Source organism: Neovison vison, chromosome 10, assembly GCF_020171115.1.
Source record: "Neovison vison isolate M4711 chromosome 10, ASM_NN_V1, whole genome shotgun sequence".
NCBI classification, from domain to species: domain Eukaryota; kingdom Metazoa; phylum Chordata; class Mammalia; order Carnivora; family Mustelidae; genus Neogale; species Neogale vison.
Window position 1 is genome coordinate 61,166,907 of NC_058100.1, and position 22,871 is coordinate 61,189,777.

The following is a 22,871-nucleotide window of genomic DNA, read 5'->3' on the forward strand; positions in this document are numbered from 1 at the left end:
GGTAGACCTTAGGATTCAGGGGGTGTCCGTGGAAACTGAAATCGAGGAGAATGTGACCTACGTGTTTCCTGAATGCCTTGATTTCTGTTACAGTACCTGTGAAAGGAGTGATGGAAAATGTGTAGTCTGACTTTTTCTAGCTCAGAACAGGGACCAGCCTCTCCGGTAAAGCTGCGTAGAAAGCACTCCTGAGGATGGCATTCATGCTCTTCACAACTAACTGGTGATAGGCAGGTCTTCCCCATTATCTTTTTAAAAATGGAACAAAACTTTGACTCTGTGCTTCTCCAAGTCACCACTGCAAGCATGCATGCACACACACACACACCCGCCTTAGAGACTGCTGCTTGAAGTAATGCCCTTCTGTGCATTCACAATATCTGTGTCCTTCACTCTTGAGATTTCTGCAGCCAACACAACACCACGGCTGTTGCTGCTGTTGGCGAGGAACAGCTTCTTTATTAAATCCAGTGACTGTTCTCCAGCCTACATCTAGACCTTTCTATAGCATTTCACTGCTTTGCCGTGAAACTGTTTGTTTGACTTCAAAAACATTGCAGACTCTGTTTCACTGTTGGCTGCTTCTCAGCTCCTCCTCTGTACCTGTCTCTTCAATAAGGATGTGTTCCAAAAAGTTTCTCTGTCTTCCCACACTCCTCCTCTAGGTTCTCATGTAGGCTGGGACTGGGCTAGCTCCACAGGGTTGATTTCCTAAGCCTTCGACCTTCGTACAACTATGTGTGTGGCTCAAGGACCTTAAACGAAACATAGCAGAAGTAGAACTCTCCTTTCCTCTTGCTGTCCCCATAAAGTCTGCTTTTCTTCTTGGAGTCCCAATCTCTGTAAGGGGCTGCCATCTCCTCTGCCTGTCCGAGTGAGACCCTGAGGGAGGGACATGTCGGGCAAGTAGGTAGTGTGCACAGTTTCTGCAGATGTTGCTGAACTAGAAGAAGAAAACCTGAATGTGATTTAATTCCTAGTATTCCACTTTCATCTAGAGATCTTCAAAAGAAAAGTTGATGTTTTTTAATATCTGCTTTATTCCCTTGTAGAAATTAGATTAGCATTGAAACTAGAAAACTCTATTTTTGGAAAGTAATTCTTAGCATTGAAATCTAAATACCAAGTTTTCTCTCTCCTCTGGGAATAGAGAATTGATTATGAATAAGTGAACTGTAACTTTTTAAAACCCTAATCAGCACTGATGGGTTTTCATTAGATTGTGTATTACTTGTATTTTTCCACAGTGTATGCATATATTTGGTTAAATTTGTGGGGTTTTATTCAGCAACCAGTGGAAGGATGTTTCCATAGGTAACTTTATAGTATTCATTTCTTAGTAAAGAATTGTTAAGAAATATTTATGAAAACTTGAAATGTTAAGATTCGGTTTAATTAAAATACAGTATTCACTTTCATTTGGGAAGGTACTGATATTTTTAAATTTATTTGAAAACAAAGTCAGCGACTTTGATTTGTATACATCTAAAATTAGGCTTTTAATAAACTGGGTCTGTTTTTATTTTTTTTTCAAAGATTTAACTAATAAACATAATGTTAATTTAAGTACCCTTTTAATAAGACTTTCAGTTACAACTCGTCAGTAGACTAGGTGACTTGTGCCCTCAATTCTGATTATGAAATGGTCCTTCCGTAAGGACATTTTGACACTCTGACTTTAGATATATCTTTTCATTCATGATCAGTTTTACCCATTTGAATTATTGTGTATTTTGTGCCTAAATATAAAGTGTTTCTCACTTGGTAAAAGACATCGTTATTGATTACTATCCATAAGAGGCAGGAAAACATTGTTGATACTGAAAGTACTACTTTGACTGAAATTTTATCCAACAGGGTCTTGAAAAAGGCAATGATATTTAAGGGGCCCCTGGGTCGCTCGGTGGATTAAGCTCTGCTTTCAGCTCAGGTCATGGTCTCAGGGTCCTGGGATTGAGCCCCACTTCAGGCTCTGCTCAGCAGGGACACTGCTTCCCTCTCTGTCTCTCTGCCTGCCTCTCTGCCTACTTGTGATCTCTCTCTCTCTCTGCCTACCTTTGTGCCTACTTATGATCTATCTCTCTCTCTGTCAAATAAATAAAATCTTTTTTTTAAAAATGATATTTGAAAGAAAACTGGTGTTGGAGAATCAGCCATAGATTTAAACCTAATTCAGTTACCAGTTTATGATTTGTTAAGTTACTTGCCCTCTTCGAGCCTCATGAAGATGGAGATAGTATTGCGAGGTAGTTTTGAGAATTAGCAGTACTATTTATAAACGTGTAGCACAGGGCTTGGCCTATCTAGAACATTAATAAATGTCAACTGGTATTGATTCTGTTTAAGTTCACGTATAGAATAATAATTTAAAATTAAAGCAATTTTAAAGTTAAAGCAATTTTTAGACAATCTGAAAATTGAATGTAGCCTCCAAATAGCCAAGTGCTAAAGTAGATGTGTGTATGTGCCAGAAAAAGTAAATAATAATTTAGTATTGAATATATATTATTTATAGGCTAGTGAATTGATAAAATAAATTTTTAAATTATAGATTGGGGAAAAAACAGGGAAGATCATTTTTCAGGATAAACTTAAAAGTTTATCAAGTTATGGGGATGAAAAGTACAGCATAGGTAATCTAGTGGATGATACTGTAATGCACTGTGGTGTGTGTGTTCTGTGTGTATATAGAGTGGTAGAGTACTATTGTACAGCGGAAACTGATGTACTGTTACATGTCACCTGTACTTTGGTTCAAAAGAGAAACCTTTGTGGGGTTCCTGGGTGGCTCAGTCAGTTAAACATCCACTTCTTGGTTTCCGCTCAGGTCATGATCTCAGAGTCGAGAGATTGAGCCCCGTGTTGGACTCCACGCTCACCACAGAGTCAGCTTGTGATTCTCTCTCCCTCTGCCCCTTCCCCCCACAAGAAAGAAAAGTTTATCCACTAATGTTCAAATAACTTTTCTATGATCGCAGAGATTCTAACAGAGGACTATACTATCCAAAAAGTAGCCACTGATTACATGTAGCCATTTAAATTCAAACATAAAGAAATTAAAGTTAGATTTACTGATCCTGTTCCTCAGGTGTCCTGGATACATTTCAGTGCTCGGCAGCATGCACAGCCAGGGCTTCTGGGTTAGGCAGTTTGGCGTGTAACCTTCCAAAGTCAGTGCAGGAAGCTCTAAGGAAGGCTGCTGCCATCGAGTTGGAGGAGGATAGAAGGGGGTATGTTTGTTTGTTGTTGTTGTTGTTTTAATAAGATATTTATTTATTTATTTATTTGACAGAGATCACAGATTTATTTATTTGACAGAGAGAGGGGGGAAGCAGGCTCCCCACCAAGCAGAGAGCCTGATGTGGGGCTCAATCCCAGGACCCTGGGATGACGACCCGAGTCAAAGGCAAGGGCTTTAACCCACTGAGCCACCCAGGTGCCCCTGCTGTCCCTGTTCTTAAGGCTTTATTCTTAGTCCCTGCAGCCCCTTCCCTCTGGTGCACTTCTTCTCTGCTTGCACCGAAGTATATCAATAATCACTTGTATCTGTTGCGTTCCAGGAATCATAGATGTTTTTCTAGTCCTTAGAAGAACCCTGTTAGGTGTATATTACTCTCCTTTTCTAGACAAGGGAACTGAGGCTCAGGAGGGAAATAACTTGCCGAAGACATGAAAGCTTGTGACCCAAGCTTGTCCAAGGGGAGTGCCTTGTCTCTTTTTAAGTCAGGTTGCTTTTATGTAAATAAAAATGCGCATTCCTCATGATGCCAGCCAACTTAAACAAACCTGAAACCTGATTATTAATTTTTATTTATATGAGTTGACTTTAATCAGATGAAAAAATTCTGTGATGGACACATACTTTTACTCTTCTTTAATCTTGAGAAGGGAAAAAAGAATAAATTGTACATTGAACCAGACTTCAGATTACTGATTTCCCCTAAGATTGCCTTGACTGATGTTGTAATAATCTTTTTTCAACATACCACTGTAAACTTGATGAAGATCTGCAAAGCATTCATATCTTATTTTAAAGTTTTTATGTCTAAAGAAGTTTCATTTTTTTCACCTTTTTCAATATTAGATTACTCTATTTTGAAATAATAACTATGTGTGGACTTCTTTGTTTTAGGAGGCAGTTCCCATGTTATACTCAGCAGATACTTACGGAGCATTGTAATGAAGTATGGTTCTGTAAATTCTCCAATGATGGCACGAAACTAGCAACAGGATCGAAAGATACCACGGTTATCATATGGCAAGTTGATCCGGTAGGTACTCCAGTGTGCGTGGGTGTGTATGTGTGTGTGTGTTTGTAGACTACAAAAGGGTAGTTCATCTAAAACCTAATTACATAGGTTTTAAGTGTGTATATGTAAGTGTCTTCTAAGAGCATCTCGCTGTCATTTTTGTCATGTCTTACCTCTTCCTGTGTTTTCTAGATGGCATATGTAGATAGATACAGAGTGTGTGCTGGTGATTGTGTTCATAATCTGTGTGTGTACAGTCTGGTTTGGTCCTCAGAATACCTCTGTGGGGCATTCACGTCTCTTGTTTTCAGATCCGGAAACTGAGGTAGATATTAAGTGCCCAGGCTGTCCAAGCTAGTGAGTGGTACAGGTAGACCCAGATCCAGGAAGAGCTGTACTTCAGACCTACTGCTCTTCATGCCCCTTGCCAGTTTGTACCTTTTTTTTTTTTTTTAATATTTTATTTATTTATTTGACAGACAGAGATCACAAGCAAGCAGAGAGGCAGACAGAGAGAGAGGAGGAAGCAGGCTCCCCACTGAGCAGAGAGCCTGATGTGGGGCTCGATCCCAGGACCCTGAGATCATGACCTGAGCCGAAGGCAGAGGCTTTAACCCACTGAGCCACCCAGGCGCCCCCAGTTTGTACCTTTGTTGTTAATATTCAATTTACCATTTTGTCACAAGGTCGGAAGGACTCATTACCGTTTGCCTTCTGAAATCTTTCATTGTCTTGTGTAATTTTTTTTTTTTTTTTTTTAATTTCACAGAGATCACAAGTAGGCAGAGAGGCAGGTGGGGCGGGGCAGGGGGAAGCAGGCTCCCTGCCGAGCAGAGAGCCCAATGCAGAGCTCGATCCCAGAACCCTGGGATCATGACCTAAGCCAAAGGCAGAGGTTTTAACCCACTAAGCCACCCAGGCGCCCCTGTCTTGTGTGATTTGTGGAACTTCTGTTGAACAACCCCTCCACCTTATATACAAAAAATACTGTATTTTGGATTTAAAATTCTGAGTTCTCTCTAAAATCAGATTTTTGTCATTGTTTATAACAAGATGACTTACAGATTTGTAGAAAAAAGTATTTGTTTCTTTTAGCCAGTGGGACATTTATTGACCTATCAAAAGAAGTATATGCCGAATAAGTTAAGGAGAAATATTTGGTTTAAATCATAACTAAGTAATCTTATTTTAAAAATTTAGAATTAGGGGCGCCTGAGTGGCTTGGTAGGTTAAGCCTCTGCTTTCAGCTTAGGTCATGATCTCAATCAAGCCCTGGGATCAAGCCCCACATCGGGCTTTCTGCTCAGCAAGGAGCCTGCTTCCCCCTCTGTCTCTGCCTACTTGTGATCTCTCTCTCTCTGTCAAATAAATAAAATCTTCCCCCCCAAAAAATTTTTTAATTAGAATTAGAATATAATATTTGTCCCAAATAAAGTTGTGGACTTTTTACTTTTTTTTTTTAATATTTTACTTATTTATTTGCCAGAGAGAGAGAGAGAGAGAGTGCACACAGGCAGGCAGTGTGGCAGCAGAGGCAGAGAGAGAAGCAGGCTCCCCGCGGAGCAAGGAGCCCAATGTGGGACTCGATCCCAGGACGCTGGGATCATGACCTGAGCCAAAGGCAGTTGCTTAACCAACTGAGCCACCCAGGCATCCCGACTTTTTACATTTAAAAAAAAAATAGACGGGGCACCTGGGTGGTTCAGTGAGTTAAGCCGCTGCCTTCGGCTCAGGTCATGATCTCAGGGTCCTGGGATCGAGTTCCGCATCAGCCTCTCTGCTCAGCAGGGAGCCTGCTTCCTCCTCTCTCTCTCTCTGCCTGCCTCTCTGCCTACTTGTGATCTCTGTCTGTCAAATAAAATAAAATTTTAAAAAATCTTTAAAAAAAAAATAGACAAAATGGGCCATAGAAGGAAATATTTTTTAAAAAGAATGGTCAGGGGACAGGTGCAGGGCATCTGGGTGGCTTGGTTGGTTAAGCATCTGCCTTTAGCTCAGGTCATGATCTCATGGTCCCAAAATGGAGTCCTGTGTCGGGCTCCCTCTGCCTTTGCTGCTCCCTGTGCTCTCTGACAAATAAAATGGTTAAATAAAAAAGAATCAAAGGTGCCTAGCTGGCTCAGTCAGTAGAGCATTTAATTCTCAATCTCTGGGTTGGGAATTCAAGCCCCTACACTGGGTATAGAGTTTCCTTTAAAAAAAAAAAATCGAGTTGAGAACATACCCCAATATTTGTGTACCTGTAATATCCTATGAATGATGAAAGGTAGTAAGACCTGTTCTTTGCCATGAAGCAGGCTTCCTTTCCTGGTACCGTGTAGTACTCTGACACTCTGATGGCTCTAGGGACAACGCCCTCCCCCCGAGTAATGTTGTTAAATGCTTAAAACATGTAGTAAACCCAAGTGGGATAATATTAATTATCTAGGAAACCCAATTATTGAAATATAGTTATTAAATAGTAAAAAAAACAAATCCAGTATAACAATTATGTTGCGCTATTTTTTTTTTAAGATTTTATTTATTTACTTAACAGAGAGAACATGAGCAGAGGGAGGTATAGAGGGAAAGGAATACTCCCCACTGAGCAGGGAGCCCGACGCAGGACTCGATCCCAGGACCCTGGGAACATGACCTGACCCAAAGACAGACACTTAACTGACTGAGCCACCCAGGCCCCCGCCATGTTGCTTTTTTATTAACACATTAAACAGCAAATTCTAGCAAGAGCTCTAACCACCATCAAATTTTGAAGTAGTGATGAGCATAAAGATTTTGAGATAGCTGCAATAGCTGTGATACTGTATGAAAATACTGGAGACTTCTATATTAACAGTCCCCTGATATATAGAAGGCTGATGCACCTGTGTCTCACCTGGTGCCACCTTGGCTATTGCCTTCATTCAGGACTGAAGGAAATACTGAATTTCAGCCAGAAATAGAGATGTGCGTTTGTCCTCACATTTAAGTTCAAGAATCCCTGCCTCTTCCCTAAGTGACTGCTTGTAGGCTGCAGAGTGACATCTGGGAAAGGAACACACGATGTAGAAAGGGAAGTAATTTACACCCTGAAGTACGGTTCACACAGGATGTGCAGAGTGTTGTGAAAGTGCAGAATGCTGCCCAGGTGAGAGCACCTGGTCTGAGCCTTGACAGGCACAACACAGGTGGGGACAGGAGAGGGCATTCTGGGAAGGGAGGGATCTTGCCCTCCCCCACCGTCAGATAAGAGAATAAGATGAGTAAGGCAAAGAGTGGGAAATTAGACTAGAGAAACAGTGTGGATCTAGTTGTGGCTTCTGAACACTGTTCTGAGGAGTTGTATTTCAGCAATTATTTGCAAGATATCTGAACAGAAAGCATACTAAATTGTGCTTTATTACGATTTCTTTTGGCAGCAGTATATAACCATGTCCTTCACTTAGCACATATTTGTTGAGTGCAAGCTTACGGTGAGGCTTTACCACAAGTTCATAACAATTACAGAGTAATTGTTCTGTGATGGGTGCTACAGGGGCTCAAAGGAGAAACCCATTGGAAGTGGAAAGTAAGACAAGTGAGTCCTAGCAGAAGGAGTCAGCTATTACCGAGGCAAACCAGTTAGTACTGTCCCCTGCAGGACATGGGAAAGGAAAACGTGGCTGGCATTTGGGCAGTCTCAGGGTTACAATGCAGTGTAGGAGATGAGGTTAGCAGAGTTGGAGGCCACCAGTCCAGGAGGATCTGGTGCACTTGGCTAAGGAGTTTAGACCAGAGTGCCTTTGTCAGAGTAGGTGTTAGGAGTAAAGGGCTTTTATGGCCAGGTTAGCTTGGGAAACGTAGAGTTAATGCTTTCACTCCAATCTGAGATGCCATGGATTTGAGAGTTTAGTATGATAGTATTTTATTATGTCAAATACTGTTTGGAAAAACTTAAAAGAAAATTGGTGATCTTTTTGAGTATGTGTGTTTTGTGTATGTGTTTTAATGGATGAAAAACAACACATGGTGAAGGACATTAAGATTTGAGGTAATGGATACATCTGGTGGCTCAATTGGTTAAGCATCTGACTCTTGACCTCAGCTCAGGTCGTGATCTCAGGGTCATGGGATCGAGCCCTGAGTTGGGTCCCACGCCTCCTTAAAGAAGAAAAAAAGATTTGAGGTGATGTGATCCCAAAACCTGGTTTCTTTTAACAGGTTTTTTTTTTACCTTTGCTCCCCAAAAACATTTTGCCCATTCTCTGACCCAAAATCTGAGGACAGTTAAGTGGATTCCATGAACATGGTATTTCCACTTGACATAGGTTAGTGTAGAGACACTGTACTTGTGAAGATCTAGCATTCATATCCCCATTTTTAGTTTTTTACAGGATTATATTAATGTGCTAAATTAGTGTTTTAGTTAAATACTTCTGAGGTCATTTATCATCAGTTTAGAAGAGACTGTGTGGGTCCGAAGCACCATCCCAAAGCCCAGGCATCCTGCTTGCTCAGTGATGGCGGCCTCTCTGACCAGTGGTACCACACTCTTGCACAAACCCCTGCCCTGTTTGCCTTCTCCTGGCGAGGGGTCAGAAGCAGTGACGGTGTTAGCTAGTTTTTATCAGACATGGTGGTCTGGACTAGGTGATAGAATAAATAATAAACGTAGGGTCGGTATATTAAACACATCCACTTGTTAGTGACATTTCTGACAAAAAAATTCCCAACCTAGTTTTATCAGAGGAGTTCCAGACTCATTCTCCCCCCCCCCTTTTTTAAGATTGTATTTGAGGAAGAAAGAGGCACGAGTGGGGCAGGGGGCCAGAGCAGAGGGAGAAGTGGATGCCCCCTCTGAGTACAGAGCCCAACTGAGGGCTCTGTCCCAGGACCCCGAGATCATGTCCTGAGCCAAAGTCAGATGCCCAACCGACTGAGCAACCCAGGCACCACCCAGACCCATTTTTAACTGTTTCTGGGTCCTCACCATCAGAATTCCACAGGCATGGTACCAGTCTCAGTCCATCTTTGACCAAAGTCTAACACTTAGTCACTTTTAACCACCTCCAGCCAAGTCCCTCTTGTTCTGTTTGCTGTGCACATCCTGCCCCATACAACAGAAACCTGCAGGTGGTCTTTGGACATTTCTCGTCTCATTCTGTCTTATGTATTTTACATCCCAAGTACATTCTGGTCTGACCTCTCGGAGTCCACACTATGTTAGTTTGGGACCTCGTTTCTTGTGACCGTAGTGGCTTGTGTTGGCCCTTTTGGGGTGTCCGTGTCCTGATCTGTTCATTCTGATTCATCTGCCACATCATCATGCATGTTCTCCTCCTAAAACCAGACACCCTTGTTATGTATTCACCAGCTTAAAAATCTTCAGCAGCTTGCCCCTTACAGGGAAATTGAGCCCCTTAACCTCAAGCAGAGGTGTCCGTTCTACTGAGAGGCCAGCAGCTCTCACCAGGGTGGTCTTGGTCTCCATCCCTGTCATATGGGGCAGGGAAGGGACACATAGCCTTCGGGTTAGGAGACCTGGCCAAAGTAGTGTTGGTGGCCAGCACTCATTCCGAGGAGCAACTTAGTAGCGGCCACTCAGGAGACAGTTGGTGATTCCTCAGAACACGACACCTAGAGCCTGTGGCTCTGCTCTGGCACGTGTGCCCAGAGTCTGTGCAGTCCTAGCAGCATTGTGTATAGTAGCTGAAGCTGGAGACAGGCCAGATGCTCATCGGCTGCTGAATGAATGAACAAAAGAGGGTAGATCCATGAAATGGACTATCGACCAATGGAAAGGAGGGATGCACGCTCCAGCATGGATGAACTCTGGAACATTCCGCTGAGCGAGAGAAGCCAGTTACAGAACACCCCACGTTGTAGGATCCCATATGGGTGAAATGTCCAGAACGGGCAAGTCTGTGGAGAAGGGAGTGTAGGGGACAGGAAAGAACTGCTAACAAGTGTGAGCTTCATGGGGGCGATGAGAAAGTTCTCAGCTTGGATAGCAGTGGTGGCCGCATAACTCTTTGAACATACTCAAGGTCATGGGATTGTGTACTGGAAAGGGTGCATTCTGTGGTGCAGAAGTTTTATCTCAGTCAAGTGTTTTCAGAAATAAATGAGAGGTCGCTCTTAGTGCTTTTGGTTTCCTCAGAAGCCTCACGGGCATAAAGCCTGTGTCATCGTTAGAGTTCCATCTGGCACACCATGCCTGGCGTGGAGTAGATGCCCACGAGATGTCACAGCGTGAGTGAGGCTTTATGACATGAGCTGTCGGATCTTTGGGGAGGGAACGTTGGTGAATCTGTGAGCACCTCCTCAGAGTCCATTACACTGTCCAAATAGATGCTTACTGCTGTTCCAGTTCTGATGCCAGAAAACTGGGGACTTTGGGGACTCTAACCAAGTCGTGTCCTTCCCTCCTAGGATACACACCTGCTAAAACTGCTCAAAACCTTAGAAGGACATGCTTACGGCGTCTCCTACATCGCGTGGAGTCCGGACGACAGCTACCTTGTTGCTTGTGGCCCAGACGACTGCTCTGAGCTGTGGCTTTGGAATGTCCAAGTGAGCACGTTCCATCCGTCCTTGAGCCTTTCCGTTCAGTGGGCCCATCCTGCACGCATTCCTTGTAGCTTTATGCTCGCTAGAACACAGCCAGCCACCCAGCCTCAGCAACCAGAGTGGGTCCCACGTGACAGAGCCCAGGTGTCCACGCTTAGCAACCCAAATGTCATGCTGAGCATAAGAGTATTTAAAAGAAGGACGAAAGAGTATTTTCAGGAATGTTGTGCTTTGTGCTGTGGAATTCCTACTGTTTACTGTGGTACTTTTTCTACAAGCAGATTTTTACGATGGTCTCATAATCTGATGATTGTATATGAAACTTAACCTTTTCAAGTGTGCAAACGTCTGCAGGGAGCCAGAGCTCTCGTTTTGGTGGCGGTCATACTGTCATCTCCTTAACTGTTTTATATGTTGATCTAGTTCAGGAAAAGTAATGATGTTTCAGTGCTTTTATTAAGGGCTCTCTTCCTGTTTGTAAACCCAAACTTGACCTTCATCCAGGATCCCTTTGTTGTTGTTTTACAAAAATTAGCATTTAGTTCCATTATTTTTGTACGGTGTTTTGAAGACCTTATAATTCTGATTTAATTTTTTTAACTTCTTTCTGTAAGGTGGCTGGTTAGATGCTATTCTTTTCATTTTTCTGCCCCGAGGTGAGGGCATGGTCCATGCTGTGGTCTGAGGGTACTGTTGTGCACTGATAGGGTAGGACTGTGAGTTGGTTTGTATGTGACTTGGTTTGTACGGAGAGAGTAGAGCTAAAACTACACACAAGCATGCAAAGGACAGAGCGAATACTGAGATGTCCCTGAGGGTGATCCGCTGTAATTCCTGCTCTGCTGTTACATAGCAGTCTTCTTACTGCTTACTTAACTACTTAACGTTTCAACCCTAGCTTTTCAGTAGGAAGGTCATTGAATATTGAGAAGAGTGGAATACAGTGGTAACCCTTGCCCACCACCTGGGATTCTGTGTTGACCATTCTGTATATTTTGTGTGGACACGCTTGCATGCATGTAGACGTGTACACACACACATCCATGTCCAAAACATTTGGAAGGAAATTATAGATGTGATGTTTGATACCAAATACTGAAGCATGTACCTTCTAAAAAATAACAGCTTTTTCAAGAACGTTAGCTATCATTCTCTAATATCTAATTTTTGTTTCATAGTTAAAAATCCCCAGTTGTTCCCCAAATGCCTTTAGGCCATTTTTATCAAACCAGTGTGTCATCAGTGTTTGTGATTGGGTTCGGGGGCAGCAAAGCCCAGAGGAGGAGACTTCTTTCTCTCAGTAGAACAGACTGGGATGAATCTGACCTAAAAGACAAAATGGGTTGTTGTTGTTGTTGTTTTTCCCATTAAAGCTTTTTGTTTGCCCCTCAAGAGAAGATGTGTGGAGTCCTGATCCTCTAGTAATAGACTCGAAATTGATGGTGTCTCTAGTCCTCCTGTGAGTCAGTTCTGAGTTTCTAGACAGTTAGAGGATGTTGTAGCTGAACTGTTTGTGCATTACTTTACAGGCTGGGTTTTCAGTCAGTTTTCACATTGTTCCTCCTATCGTGCAGTCGTTTGCTCATGATCAACTCCCTCATATACCCACTGTCATCAGCACAGCAGAAGAAAAGACTGTTTCTGCCTCAGCACTTAGTGTGTTAACGTATGTGTGAACACAAAATGCGGAAGATTCAGCCTCTGCATGTGTATGTGGGATTCTGAACTTAAAACTGTTTCTACCCAGCAGTCCAAAAAAGATAAATGGATGAGACCTATTAGCAGCATGGGGGAAGATTTTTAAATTGCTGATTTTTTTTTTTTCCAGTGTAAAGGGAGACCTCTGGCTTTCTGTTTTCATGCCTTCTTTGCTTTAGTACTTGCCCCTGTTCCCTGATCATACACTTTGTTTTCACTTTTTTTTTTTTTTTTTTTACTTTTGATTACCCATTTCTGACAGGAAAATTATGCCCAGGTACTTTTTATTATGCCAAGGGCAGCTATTATCTCTCAGATCCTATTTCTAATCCATGAACAAAATGGAATCAAGACTAGATTAAATGGTATGTGTCTACCTTCTAAGTTCAGTAACTTAGAAAAAATAACAGATGGGCATCTTCGGGTTGTAACCAGTAAATAGTCTTTCTTACTTGGGAATCCTTTAAAACAGCTATGCTAAACTGTACAAAAGCTTCTTTTCTGTACTTTTAGTTGAGATGAAATTAGATATCAGAAAAATAATTTTCATTTCTCTCTTCCCATCTTCCCTACTACCTTTCTAGCATCTCAGATATGAAATTTCACATAATTGAGAACTGCTGCCCCCTTGCCTTAGTTCAAGGACCTAGTTTTTCTGTCCATTCATCATGTTCTTGAGGAACTGCTACTGGCAGTCTGGGACATGGACAAGTAGGGGGATCTCGCAGGGAGAAGAGCGTGTAGCACTGAGCTGCTGACAAGAAAATATGATTTGATTTATAAATGTAATTGAGAATGAGAGTTTTATTAGAGGTTCTGTCATCAGATCTATTGTTGGAGTCGCCTGTGTAGAGCATTGTTGAGCTCCCGATTCTTCCTCCTCTGAGCACTGCAGTCTTGTTGGTTGGTTGGTTGGTTTTTTTGTAAGTCCAGTTAGAATAGTTTGTTTCTCTTGTTAGGAACACCAAACGAACCTGATATCCCAGTTACTATTTTTTAGAAGCCTATCTTGAGGGACACCTGGGTGGCTCAGTTGGTTGGACGACTGCCTTCGGCTCAGGGCGTGATCCTGGAGTCCCGGGATCGAGTCCCACATCGGGCTCCCAGCTCCATGGGGAGTCTGCTTCGCTCTCTGACCTTCTCCTCGCTCATGCTCTCTCTCACTGTCTCTCTCTCTCAAATAAATAAATAAAATCTTTTAAAAAAAAAAAAAAGAAGCCTATCTTGAGGGACGCCTGGGTGGCTCAGTGGGTTAGGCGGCTGTCTTCAGCTCAGGTCATGATCCCAGGGTCCTGGAATCGAGTCCTACATCGGGCTCCTTGCTCAGCAGGGAGCCTGCTTCTCTCTCTGCCTCTGCCTCTCTGCCTACTTGTGCTCTCTCTCTGACAAAAAAAATAAATAAAATCTTTAAAAAAAAAAAAAAAAGAAGAAGAAGCCTATCTTGAAGATCTTAGCCACAGTTTTATTTCTTTGTAGACGGGAGAGCTAAGGACAAAAATGAGCCAGTCTCATGAGGACAGTTTGACGAGCGTGGCTTGGAATCCAGATGGGAAACGCTTCGTAACTGGAGGTCAGCGCGGCCAGTTCTACCAGTGTGTGAGTACCTCCTGCCCTGTCCACGGCCTGCTCCATTTGTTCAAATAAAAAATGCACTTGACTTGCTATCTTTTAGGAAATAGATTGTGTGAAGACCTACTTAGCTATCTTTCTAATAAGTACCGTACAGTAGAACTTTCTGCAGTTTTTTCTTTTTGTAACCATTTTTAAATGCTTATACAAAGTCTAGACTTCAAGTTTGGTAAACTGTTAAAAAATTATTTTACTAAATATTTTGTCTTCATAAATAAGTTTCTAATGTACAGGATTGAAAATATTTAACACTTCTTTTGAGGCTCTAGGTTTTGTATCCAAACTCTGCTGAATTTCATGAATTGACAGTCTTAAATATGTGAGGACTAAAAGTGGTGATGGGCACTACCAGAGAACCTTCCAGTCTTTATTTGAAGTAACTTCTGATTACTGTCTGCCCCATTAATCTCGGGTTCATGGGGTGATGAAAGTAGGGACTCAGTGACCAATCTTGTGACAAGGCAGACTGCCATGGCTGTCCGTCTGATGTCCGTGCCTGGCATCATAGCCCGGACCACTGCCAGTGAGCACTTCCACGTGTGGTCTTAGGATTAAACAAAGATTAAACAAGATCATGAATTCCGTAAATCATTCAGTATAGCTAAAGATCACATAGCCTAAAGGCCTCCATGCGGCCACTGCAAACCACTGGTGTCTTGATAAGCCGGCCATGAGCCTTGAGTTCTTTTCTTCCCCCATTTGTCTTAATACACTTTATTGGTCTATTGTGATTTTCCCAGTAGTTTAAAAAGTTATTTCTGGAGTTTCTATCCATAGGCTAATATACAACTTGGATTTTTTTATTTATTTTTCCTTCAACATGGTATAATAGACATGTAGCATTATGTTAGCTTCAGGTGTAGAACATAATGATTTGATATTCATATGCATTGAAAATGAACACCACAGAAATTAGCTGTTCCCATACACAGTTGTGATGAGGACTTTTAAGATTTATTCTCTTAGCAACTTCGAGATTCGCAGTCCCGCTGGTCCCCATGCTGTACTTCCGGCAGCGAAGCCCTTTACTCTTGAATCCTTGGCTGCAGGATGACCCTGTGTATCTCTGCTGACCCCACTGTCCCCTATGGTGTTGACACCATCAGGACCCAGGACTCGGCAGCTCCCCCATCTGTGGAACAGAAATGGGATGCCTCTTAGAGCTTTGATCTGTAAAACACATTGCAAATTTGGTAATGTTTTTAAAATGTCCTAACAGCTTCTGAGTTCTGTAAAGCTGTAATTAACATTTATAGTAATCTTTTCCATATCCCAACTTCTGAATAGTAGAGGACAGATCCAAGTATAGTGCATTTTAAAGGAACATTTGAATTCTTTCCCAGTAGAAGTGAGACCTTCACTTGGAACTTGGGATTCTTCTTTCCCTGTGTGTATTGTATTTATTTGTGCCTGGCAGGTTATTGAAGGGAAGATGGATTTCCCAGAGATTCTGTCCCCCTCCCTCTGAGGTATTGTTGTAATGAAATTGGACCTATAGTCACATTTTCATGATGAAAACCACTTTATGGAACAATTAAGTGGAACAGGAAAAAACAGACTTACTACTAAAAGATGCTGCTGAGATTCGTTTGGTTCTTTGCTTTCCGAGCACTGTTTCATAATGGGGTTAATAGTGAATTTCTCCTCAGGATTTAGACGGGAACCTCCTTGATTCCTGGGAAGGGGTGAGAGTGCAATGCCTTTGGTGCTTGAGCGACGGCAAGACTGTTCTGGCATCAGACACACACCAGCGGATCCGGGGGTACAACTTTGAGGACCTTACAGATAGGAACATGTAACTGTTTTTTTATCCGTTAAATAACTATTTGATTTGTATTAAAATGTGTGGTGGAACTCGCTGTTTGAGAAGAGTTTTTATGTTTTGGTTTGACCTTGACCCTAAAATTGATTGGTGGTCGGGTGGTGCTTTGTAACCATGAACTCAGAATTTTTTTCTTGATTGAAATACAGTTTGTCATACTGATTATAGACAAAATTGCAGTGTTTAAGCTAGAACATTTTATATTTTGGTCATTTGAATGTTCTTGATTTTTAGTATGTTGCTTTTGACAGATTGTTTTCTGGTTACAGAGTACAAGAAGATCATCCCATTATGTCTTTTACTATTTCCAAGAATGGCCGATTAGCTTTGTTAAATGTAGCAACTCAGGTAAAGTTTATTATAATTATAAAGATTTAGCTTAGTTCAAAATACATGATTTTTGATACATGATTATATAAATAAATATTTTTACAAATTCTTAAACTTCACCTATGGGTTTGATTCTTAAGTTTGTAAAGTCAACCTTAAATGTGTCAGAACGTTATTTTGTGTAATGGAATTGAAAATGTTCCATCAGGCAAAGGGATATTCACAGTGTAAAACTTTTTTGAGTTGAGGAAGAATAAGTGTATCTATTTTCTTTTGCCTGCAGGGAGTTCATTTATGGGACTTGCAAGACAGAGTTTTAGTAAGAAAGTATCAAGGTGTCACGCAAGGGTTTTATACGATCCATTCATGTTTCGGAGGCCATAACGAAGACTTCATCGCTAGTGGCAGTGAAGGTGAGTTGTGTGCACGCCACTATCGATTCGTGTCTCTGGACGGCATGGGGGCTCTGTCCTCGTCTCAGTGCATGAGGGTAGCCATGTCTCCGAGTAAATGCAGATTAAAAATTTGAGTTTTATTTTTCAAGTACACTGTTCATTTCCCCGTTTTGGAATGCCTGAGTCCTCTGTATCAAACCAAGATTTAGTTAAATCAGTACTCCTTCGTGGTGGTGTGCAGAGGCTTGTAGGATCTGTGAACTCAGGGTCAATTATGATGTGTTACCTGATTGTAGACAAATTCGACTTTAGTTAGGATCTGCAGTGTTTCTTTAATGGCCGAAGAGAGTAATTTAGTTTCATGATTCTTCATAGTCTCAGAAAAGCTGAAATTCTAGAATTGTCTCTGCTACTTTCTAAATACATGTACTCTCCAGCCTGCTAACATCAGTATTCCAGGCAGGCCTGTTCCCAAAGTCATCAGTCTAATTTAAAATAGAAATTGCTTAAAATCGAGGGACCCCTGGGTGGCTCAGGTGGGTTAGCATCTGCAGTGGACTCAGGTCATGATCCCGGGGTCCTGGGATCAAATCCCAGGTTAGGCTCCCTGCTCAGTGGGGAGCCTCCTTCTCCCTCTGCCTCTGTCTGATGCTCTGCCTACTTTGCTCTCTCTTTCTTTCTGTCAAATAAATTAAAAAATCTTAAAAAAGAAAAAAGAAATTGTTTCCAATAGGCAACACAGATAGCTGAGTATTAAAAGCTATTAAAAGTGAGGTGCCTGGGTGGCTCAGTGGGTTAAGCCTCTGCCTTCGGCTCAGGTCGTGATCTCAGAGTGCTGGGATCGAGCCCCACACCAGGCTCCCTGCTCAGCGGGGAGCCTACTTCCCTTCCTCTCTCTTTGCCTACTTGTGATCTCTGTCTGTCAAATAAATAAATAAAATCTTTAAAAAAATAAAAATAAATAAATAAAAGCTATTAAAAGTATTAAAAAGAGTATTAAAAAGTACTAAAAGCTGAGTATTAAAAGTGTGCTTTTCAAGGCGCTAGAAGCATAAATAATGGCAAAATCTCATTCAGCACATTTTTCTTGAGTGCACGCTGTGCTGCTCTGAGCACTACAGTAGCACATTAATTCAGTCACTTTTAAAAATACTGAGTTTAGGGGCGCCTGGGGGGCTCAGTCATTAAGCGTCTGCCTTCGGCTCGGGCCATGATCCTGGGGTCCTGGGATGGAGCTCCGAACCGGGCTTCCTGCTCAGCAGGGAGTCTGCTGCTCCCTCTCCTAGTCCCCCTGCTTGTGTTCCCCTCTCTCGCTGTCTCTCTCTCGCTCTCTGTCAAATAAATAAATAAACTTTAAAAATTTAAAAATGCTGAATCTAGTCTTACAACATAGACCAGGAAACTGGATTCTTTGTCAATGTTCCATTTATCATCCAAAGTGTTGACCACTCCTATCTTGACAAAAAATTGATTTCGATGGATAAGCCTAACACATGAGTTTTCCCTTTATGTATAAGGTATATTTAGGAATTAGGACAAAGACTTTCAGGGAGTCCTGTGAAGCATAGGAATGTATCTATTTCTTTCTTTCTCTAAAAAAAAAAATCTGTCGGGGCACCAGGGTGGCTCTGCCATTTGAGCATCTGACTCTTGATTTCAGCTCGGGTCATGATCTCATGGTCATGGGATTGAGCCCTGCGTCAGGCTCCATGCTCAGTGGGGAGTCTGCTTGGGTTTCTCTCCCTCTCCCTCTCCCTCTGCGTCTCCCCTCCACTCACACTCTCTCTAAAAGAAAAAAAATCAGGTAAGATTGAGGAGAGAGGAGAGTTGGTTTGTAGGTGACACTTTGGAAAAGTTCACATCTTTTCAGTTATTTTCTTGCAGATTCTGCACTGGCTCCTCTTTTGGCACGGTCCAAGCACCCGAAGCCTTCTGCCTGCTCGTTAGGTGCCCTCCCCACCCCCACCAGGTCTTTTTCCTGAGCTCCATTCAGCTCTGTTTCTGGGGGGGCTTCCCCTCTTGGTTATGCCCCACAGCCTTTCTAAACATTACATCAGCCCTAGAAATGCTTCCGAATACATGTGGCTACCATTATCCCTAGTGATGTCAGTCCTTTTGTTTTAAAGCCCAAACTGACTTTGAACTAATGATGAATCATCATTAATCAGACCACATTATGTTCTGTTTAGGGCTAAAAATGAACTGTGAGGTGAAGAGATGAGCGTTCTGACAACTCAGGTGCCTTAGAATGGTCCTGAGGAACATTTTCAACACCAGCTGGGCATGGTGAATGCATCATGTCCCAAGATGGTCATGTTAATCCATTTGTCATTTATTTGCAACAAATGTGTTCTAAGAACCTTCCAAATCACCAAGTACATGAATGTCAGTGTAAAATAGAGCAATTAAAATGTTTTCCCAAGAAAATTATGCCATTATGCAAGCTTTTCCAGTGGGCAGGCAATGTGTAGAAAACCCTGCTTTATTTTCTTACTGTAGCACAAGCCATGGGTTCCACGGCCCACAGCAGTCAGCCGAGCTCAGTCAGCAAGCCTGTCACTTTGACCCTGACCCCTTCTGTCCTTGGGCTTGCTGCCTCTCTAGCAGACACCGTCCTTGGGTGTGTGCACACAAGGTATTTCCCCCTGGTGGTGAGCAGGTCCCCACTCACTCACACTTTTCAATGTGATTTTCTTTGAGAACTTCCTCGGTTCAAGGGGAAGCGTAACTAATCTGCTGTTTTTTTCTCTCTGGGGTTTTTTTGTTGTTTGTTTTTTTAAGATTTTATTTATTTGACAGAGAGCGGGAACACAAGCAGAGGGAGTGGGAGAGGGAGAAGCAGGTTTCCCGCCGAGCAGGGAGCCCAAACCAGGGCTCAATCCCAGAACCCTGGGATCATAATCTGAGCTGAGGGCAGACGCTTCACAGACTGAGCCACCCAGGCATCCCCTTTTTCACTTTTTTTGCTTACTTGATTTTATGCAAGGGAAAATGATTGAACAACATATACCTTCTAGGAAAGTATAATTCAGTTCTCCAGTGAGTGTCTTGGCTCTTGCTTCCCACATGCACATAGAATGCTCAGAGGGAGTCCCAGCCTTTCATCTTCAAGTTAGACGCTGTGAAACCAGGACATACTCTGTTACCACAAATGAGCTACCCCGCAGCACGCTGAAGTTTGCCCAGTGGGAAGCTTGTCCCCGGGGGCTCCCACGTCTCCACTCGGAACACTCCTGTGCCTCCCGCGGGATCTGCCCTCTGTGTGCCCCCGTCACCTGCGATGACACCTGGGGTATACTCTATGCCAGGCTCTTTTCAGAACTCTTCATACACAAACATGTTGGACCCTCACTACGTAGTGGGGTGAGTCCGGTCCTCCTGAGCAGGCGAAGACTCACCAGTTACGGGCCACTTAGCCTGGGTAGGCGGCCTCAGCAGTTCAGGCCCCCTCACCAGAAAGGGCAGGAGCGTGGCATCCACCTCGCAGCAGCGGAGCCAAACACGAGCACCCGGCCACAGAGATCGCCCTGCAGAGGGTTGGCTGTGCCCACGTTCCTGCTGCCGTTGTCTTGGCGCAGTGCAGCTCAGGCGCCGCCCATCACCGGAGCATTTATTGGCTCTGTCCTGTCTGTTTCCACCAGGAGATCTTTACTGTGATCCACCTCTCAGGTACTAAGGAACATAGCAGAGTTTATGATGACTTGAGAGAATCAGTCAGCTTTAGCAGGGGAAAAGTTTGTTGGGTCAAAAAGGTGATCATAAGGTGATTTATTCAACTATTCACGTCATATTAAGTTCTAATAATTGAGTCCTATGTTGTGTGTGTCATGATGATAAATTTCAGATCAGTTGGTTTTGCTGAAGTCAATTCCCTGACTTTCTCTGAATTCCTGTTTGTTCAGATCACAAGGTTTACATCTGGCACAAACGTAGCGAACTGCCAATCGCGGAGCTGACAGGGCACACACGCACAGTGAACTGTGTGAGCTGGAACCCACAGATCCCATCCATGATGGCCAGCGCCTCAGACGATGGCACTGTTAGAATATGGGGACCAGCACCTTTTATAGACCACCAGAATATCGAAGGTAACACCACCGCACACCATCCCTGTGTTTCTTCCTGGTGACACCTGGCCCAACAGTACTTGGAAGTGTGGGATAGAGTTCATTTCCTCCCTCTTTTAGAGACTGTGTACTTTCTCTCCTCAGAAGGAGTTTCAGTAACCTGAGATACAGGTGTGTGTGTGTGGCTGTGTGTCTGTGGTACACGATTGTGTGCACATGTGTGACACTGGGGAGCACAAAGGGGAGCACGCTACCGCATTTATAGCTGTGTAGCTGGTTAGTTTTTTCAATTCGACAAATCTTGAAAGTCTTGCTTCGTGATGCAGGAAGCGTTTTCTACTTTCACACCCATAAGAACTAGCTAATATTCCAAAATTTGAACAACTTCAGAACGATTTGCTCTTACGAATAAGTCCCTGTAACACCGTGTGGTTCCCTGTGCACCGGGCATGACCAGGAGAGAGGACACCGCTATCTGCCCTGCGCCTCAGGGCCAGGCAGCGTGTCCAGCCAGCTGGCACACCGTCATCACAGCCCTGTGACAGCAGGGTCCTCCCCTGTTTCCATGGGGGAGAAGACAGAGGCACAGACCGGGTGGAAGGGTTTTCCCTTGAGGACATGGCTCAGTTGAGCCAGACAGCAGCGCTGGAGGGAAGACTCCATGAGAGCTCATACGGGAAGGATGTGCTGCTCTTCTTTGAAACAGAGCAAGCGAAATGTTTGGTTTCCTTAGAAGGAAGCGAGTCACCCAGAAAACAGATGAAGAGGCTTTTGTTCCCTGCATGTCCCACCTAGACATCAGCGAGAAGGAGCACCCACGGTCTGGTACGCGTGCCAGGCCGGAAGAGGACGCCGGTGAGACTGAGACCCGCTGCACACGTGTGCAGAGCCCAGCAGGCCCTCCTGTGTCTGCGTGTCCCCACGGAACCAGCCCGTGTGCCTCTGGGACCGTTGCTGGAATCAAGACCCTCTGGACGACTGGTGTTTTACAGATCCATAACCATGATTCTAGTTGTTTCTCTCGTTTTATCAGTCATTTGGAAGTTTGTTCTTCAAGGAACCATGTTCGATTTGGAGACACAGAGAAACATTAGGTAGATAAAGAATTTCCTTGTAAGCAGGTACACCTCAGACCCAGCTCAGAGACAATGCCTGTGCTGCCCCCCCATTGGGTGGAGCAAGTGGCCGTGGACACCAAGGCAGCAGGGGAGCCAGAGCTGGGCCTCATGGGGTCCGCTCCACCGCCACGGCCCTGCCTTGGGTTCTGGCAGCGCAGGTGCAGCCCCAGGAATACATTCACAGATACCTGAAACAGGAGGACAGTTTCTGTAAAACTTAGGTATTTGGCTATATGCCGTTTATGTAGGTATCTTCTGGGTTCTTTCCCCTATTTGAGTTTTTGGTTTTTTTTTAACTAATTAAAGTAATACCTGTTTGGAATAGAAATTTTGGAAAACATAGATGAGGCTGAAGAAAATGACATTCAAAAATCATGACACCCTAGCATACTGCAAGTCATTTAAGCAAAAATATTTGACTCCCATTTCAAAAACGAACTTGCTGACCTTTCATTCTAACAGTAGAGTTCCATACGGTGTTGTTTTAAGGAAAGTGTCAAGTAGGTTAGGACTAAGCAGGCCAACGCTGTAACGCGGATCTTCAGATCAATACGCCAAGTGAAAGACACTGGACACAGAAGACCACTTAGTGCAGCCCCATTTCTGTGAAATGAGTGGGCAGGTCCATGGAGACTGAAAGTAGCCCAGTGGGGTGCTGAGGGCTGGGTGCTGGCATTTGTGTGTGACTGCCGACAAGTGATGAGATGGTTGGCCAGCCCGGGAATGTGCCTGGTACAGCCGCTAAACTGTATCCAGGAGGCTTGTTGACCCATTCCCAAAAACAGACAGTTGGAAGATAGCACAGAATTCGGGCTGAGTGAGTGAAGCACACGGTCCCAGATGCCCTCCTACCTTGGACCGCCAGGTCGTCCCCCCTCTTATTTTGTCATCTATTCATAAAGATTTCCTGTTCTACAGAACTACTTGAAAGTTCATTTTTAAAGTATGAGATTCTAATTTGATTATTCACTTGGGTTCTCCAGTAATCAAAGTAATGAATTTAGACTATAATATACAGGCTAAGACATGACATG

General features: G+C 43.3%; 1 protein-coding gene across 2 annotated transcripts in view; it reads left to right on the plus strand.

Moving 5' to 3' along the window:
* WDR26 (WD repeat domain 26) overlaps positions 1-22,871 on the plus strand; it is a 40,204-nt gene that overhangs the window by 15,131 nt on the left and 2,202 nt on the right. For both annotated transcript variants that reach the window (XM_044267425.1, XM_044267424.1), the window contains exons 7-13: positions 4,133-4,271; positions 10,641-10,781; positions 13,953-14,072; positions 15,755-15,900; positions 16,197-16,275; positions 16,541-16,670; positions 20,555-20,740. In XM_044267425.1, coding sequence (XP_044123360.1) covers positions 4,133-4,271; positions 10,641-10,781; positions 13,953-14,072; positions 15,755-15,900; positions 16,197-16,275; positions 16,541-16,670; positions 20,555-20,740 — 941 coding nt within the window. The remainder of the gene's footprint in view (positions 1-4,132; positions 4,272-10,640; positions 10,782-13,952; positions 14,073-15,754; positions 15,901-16,196; positions 16,276-16,540; positions 16,671-20,554; positions 20,741-22,871) is intronic.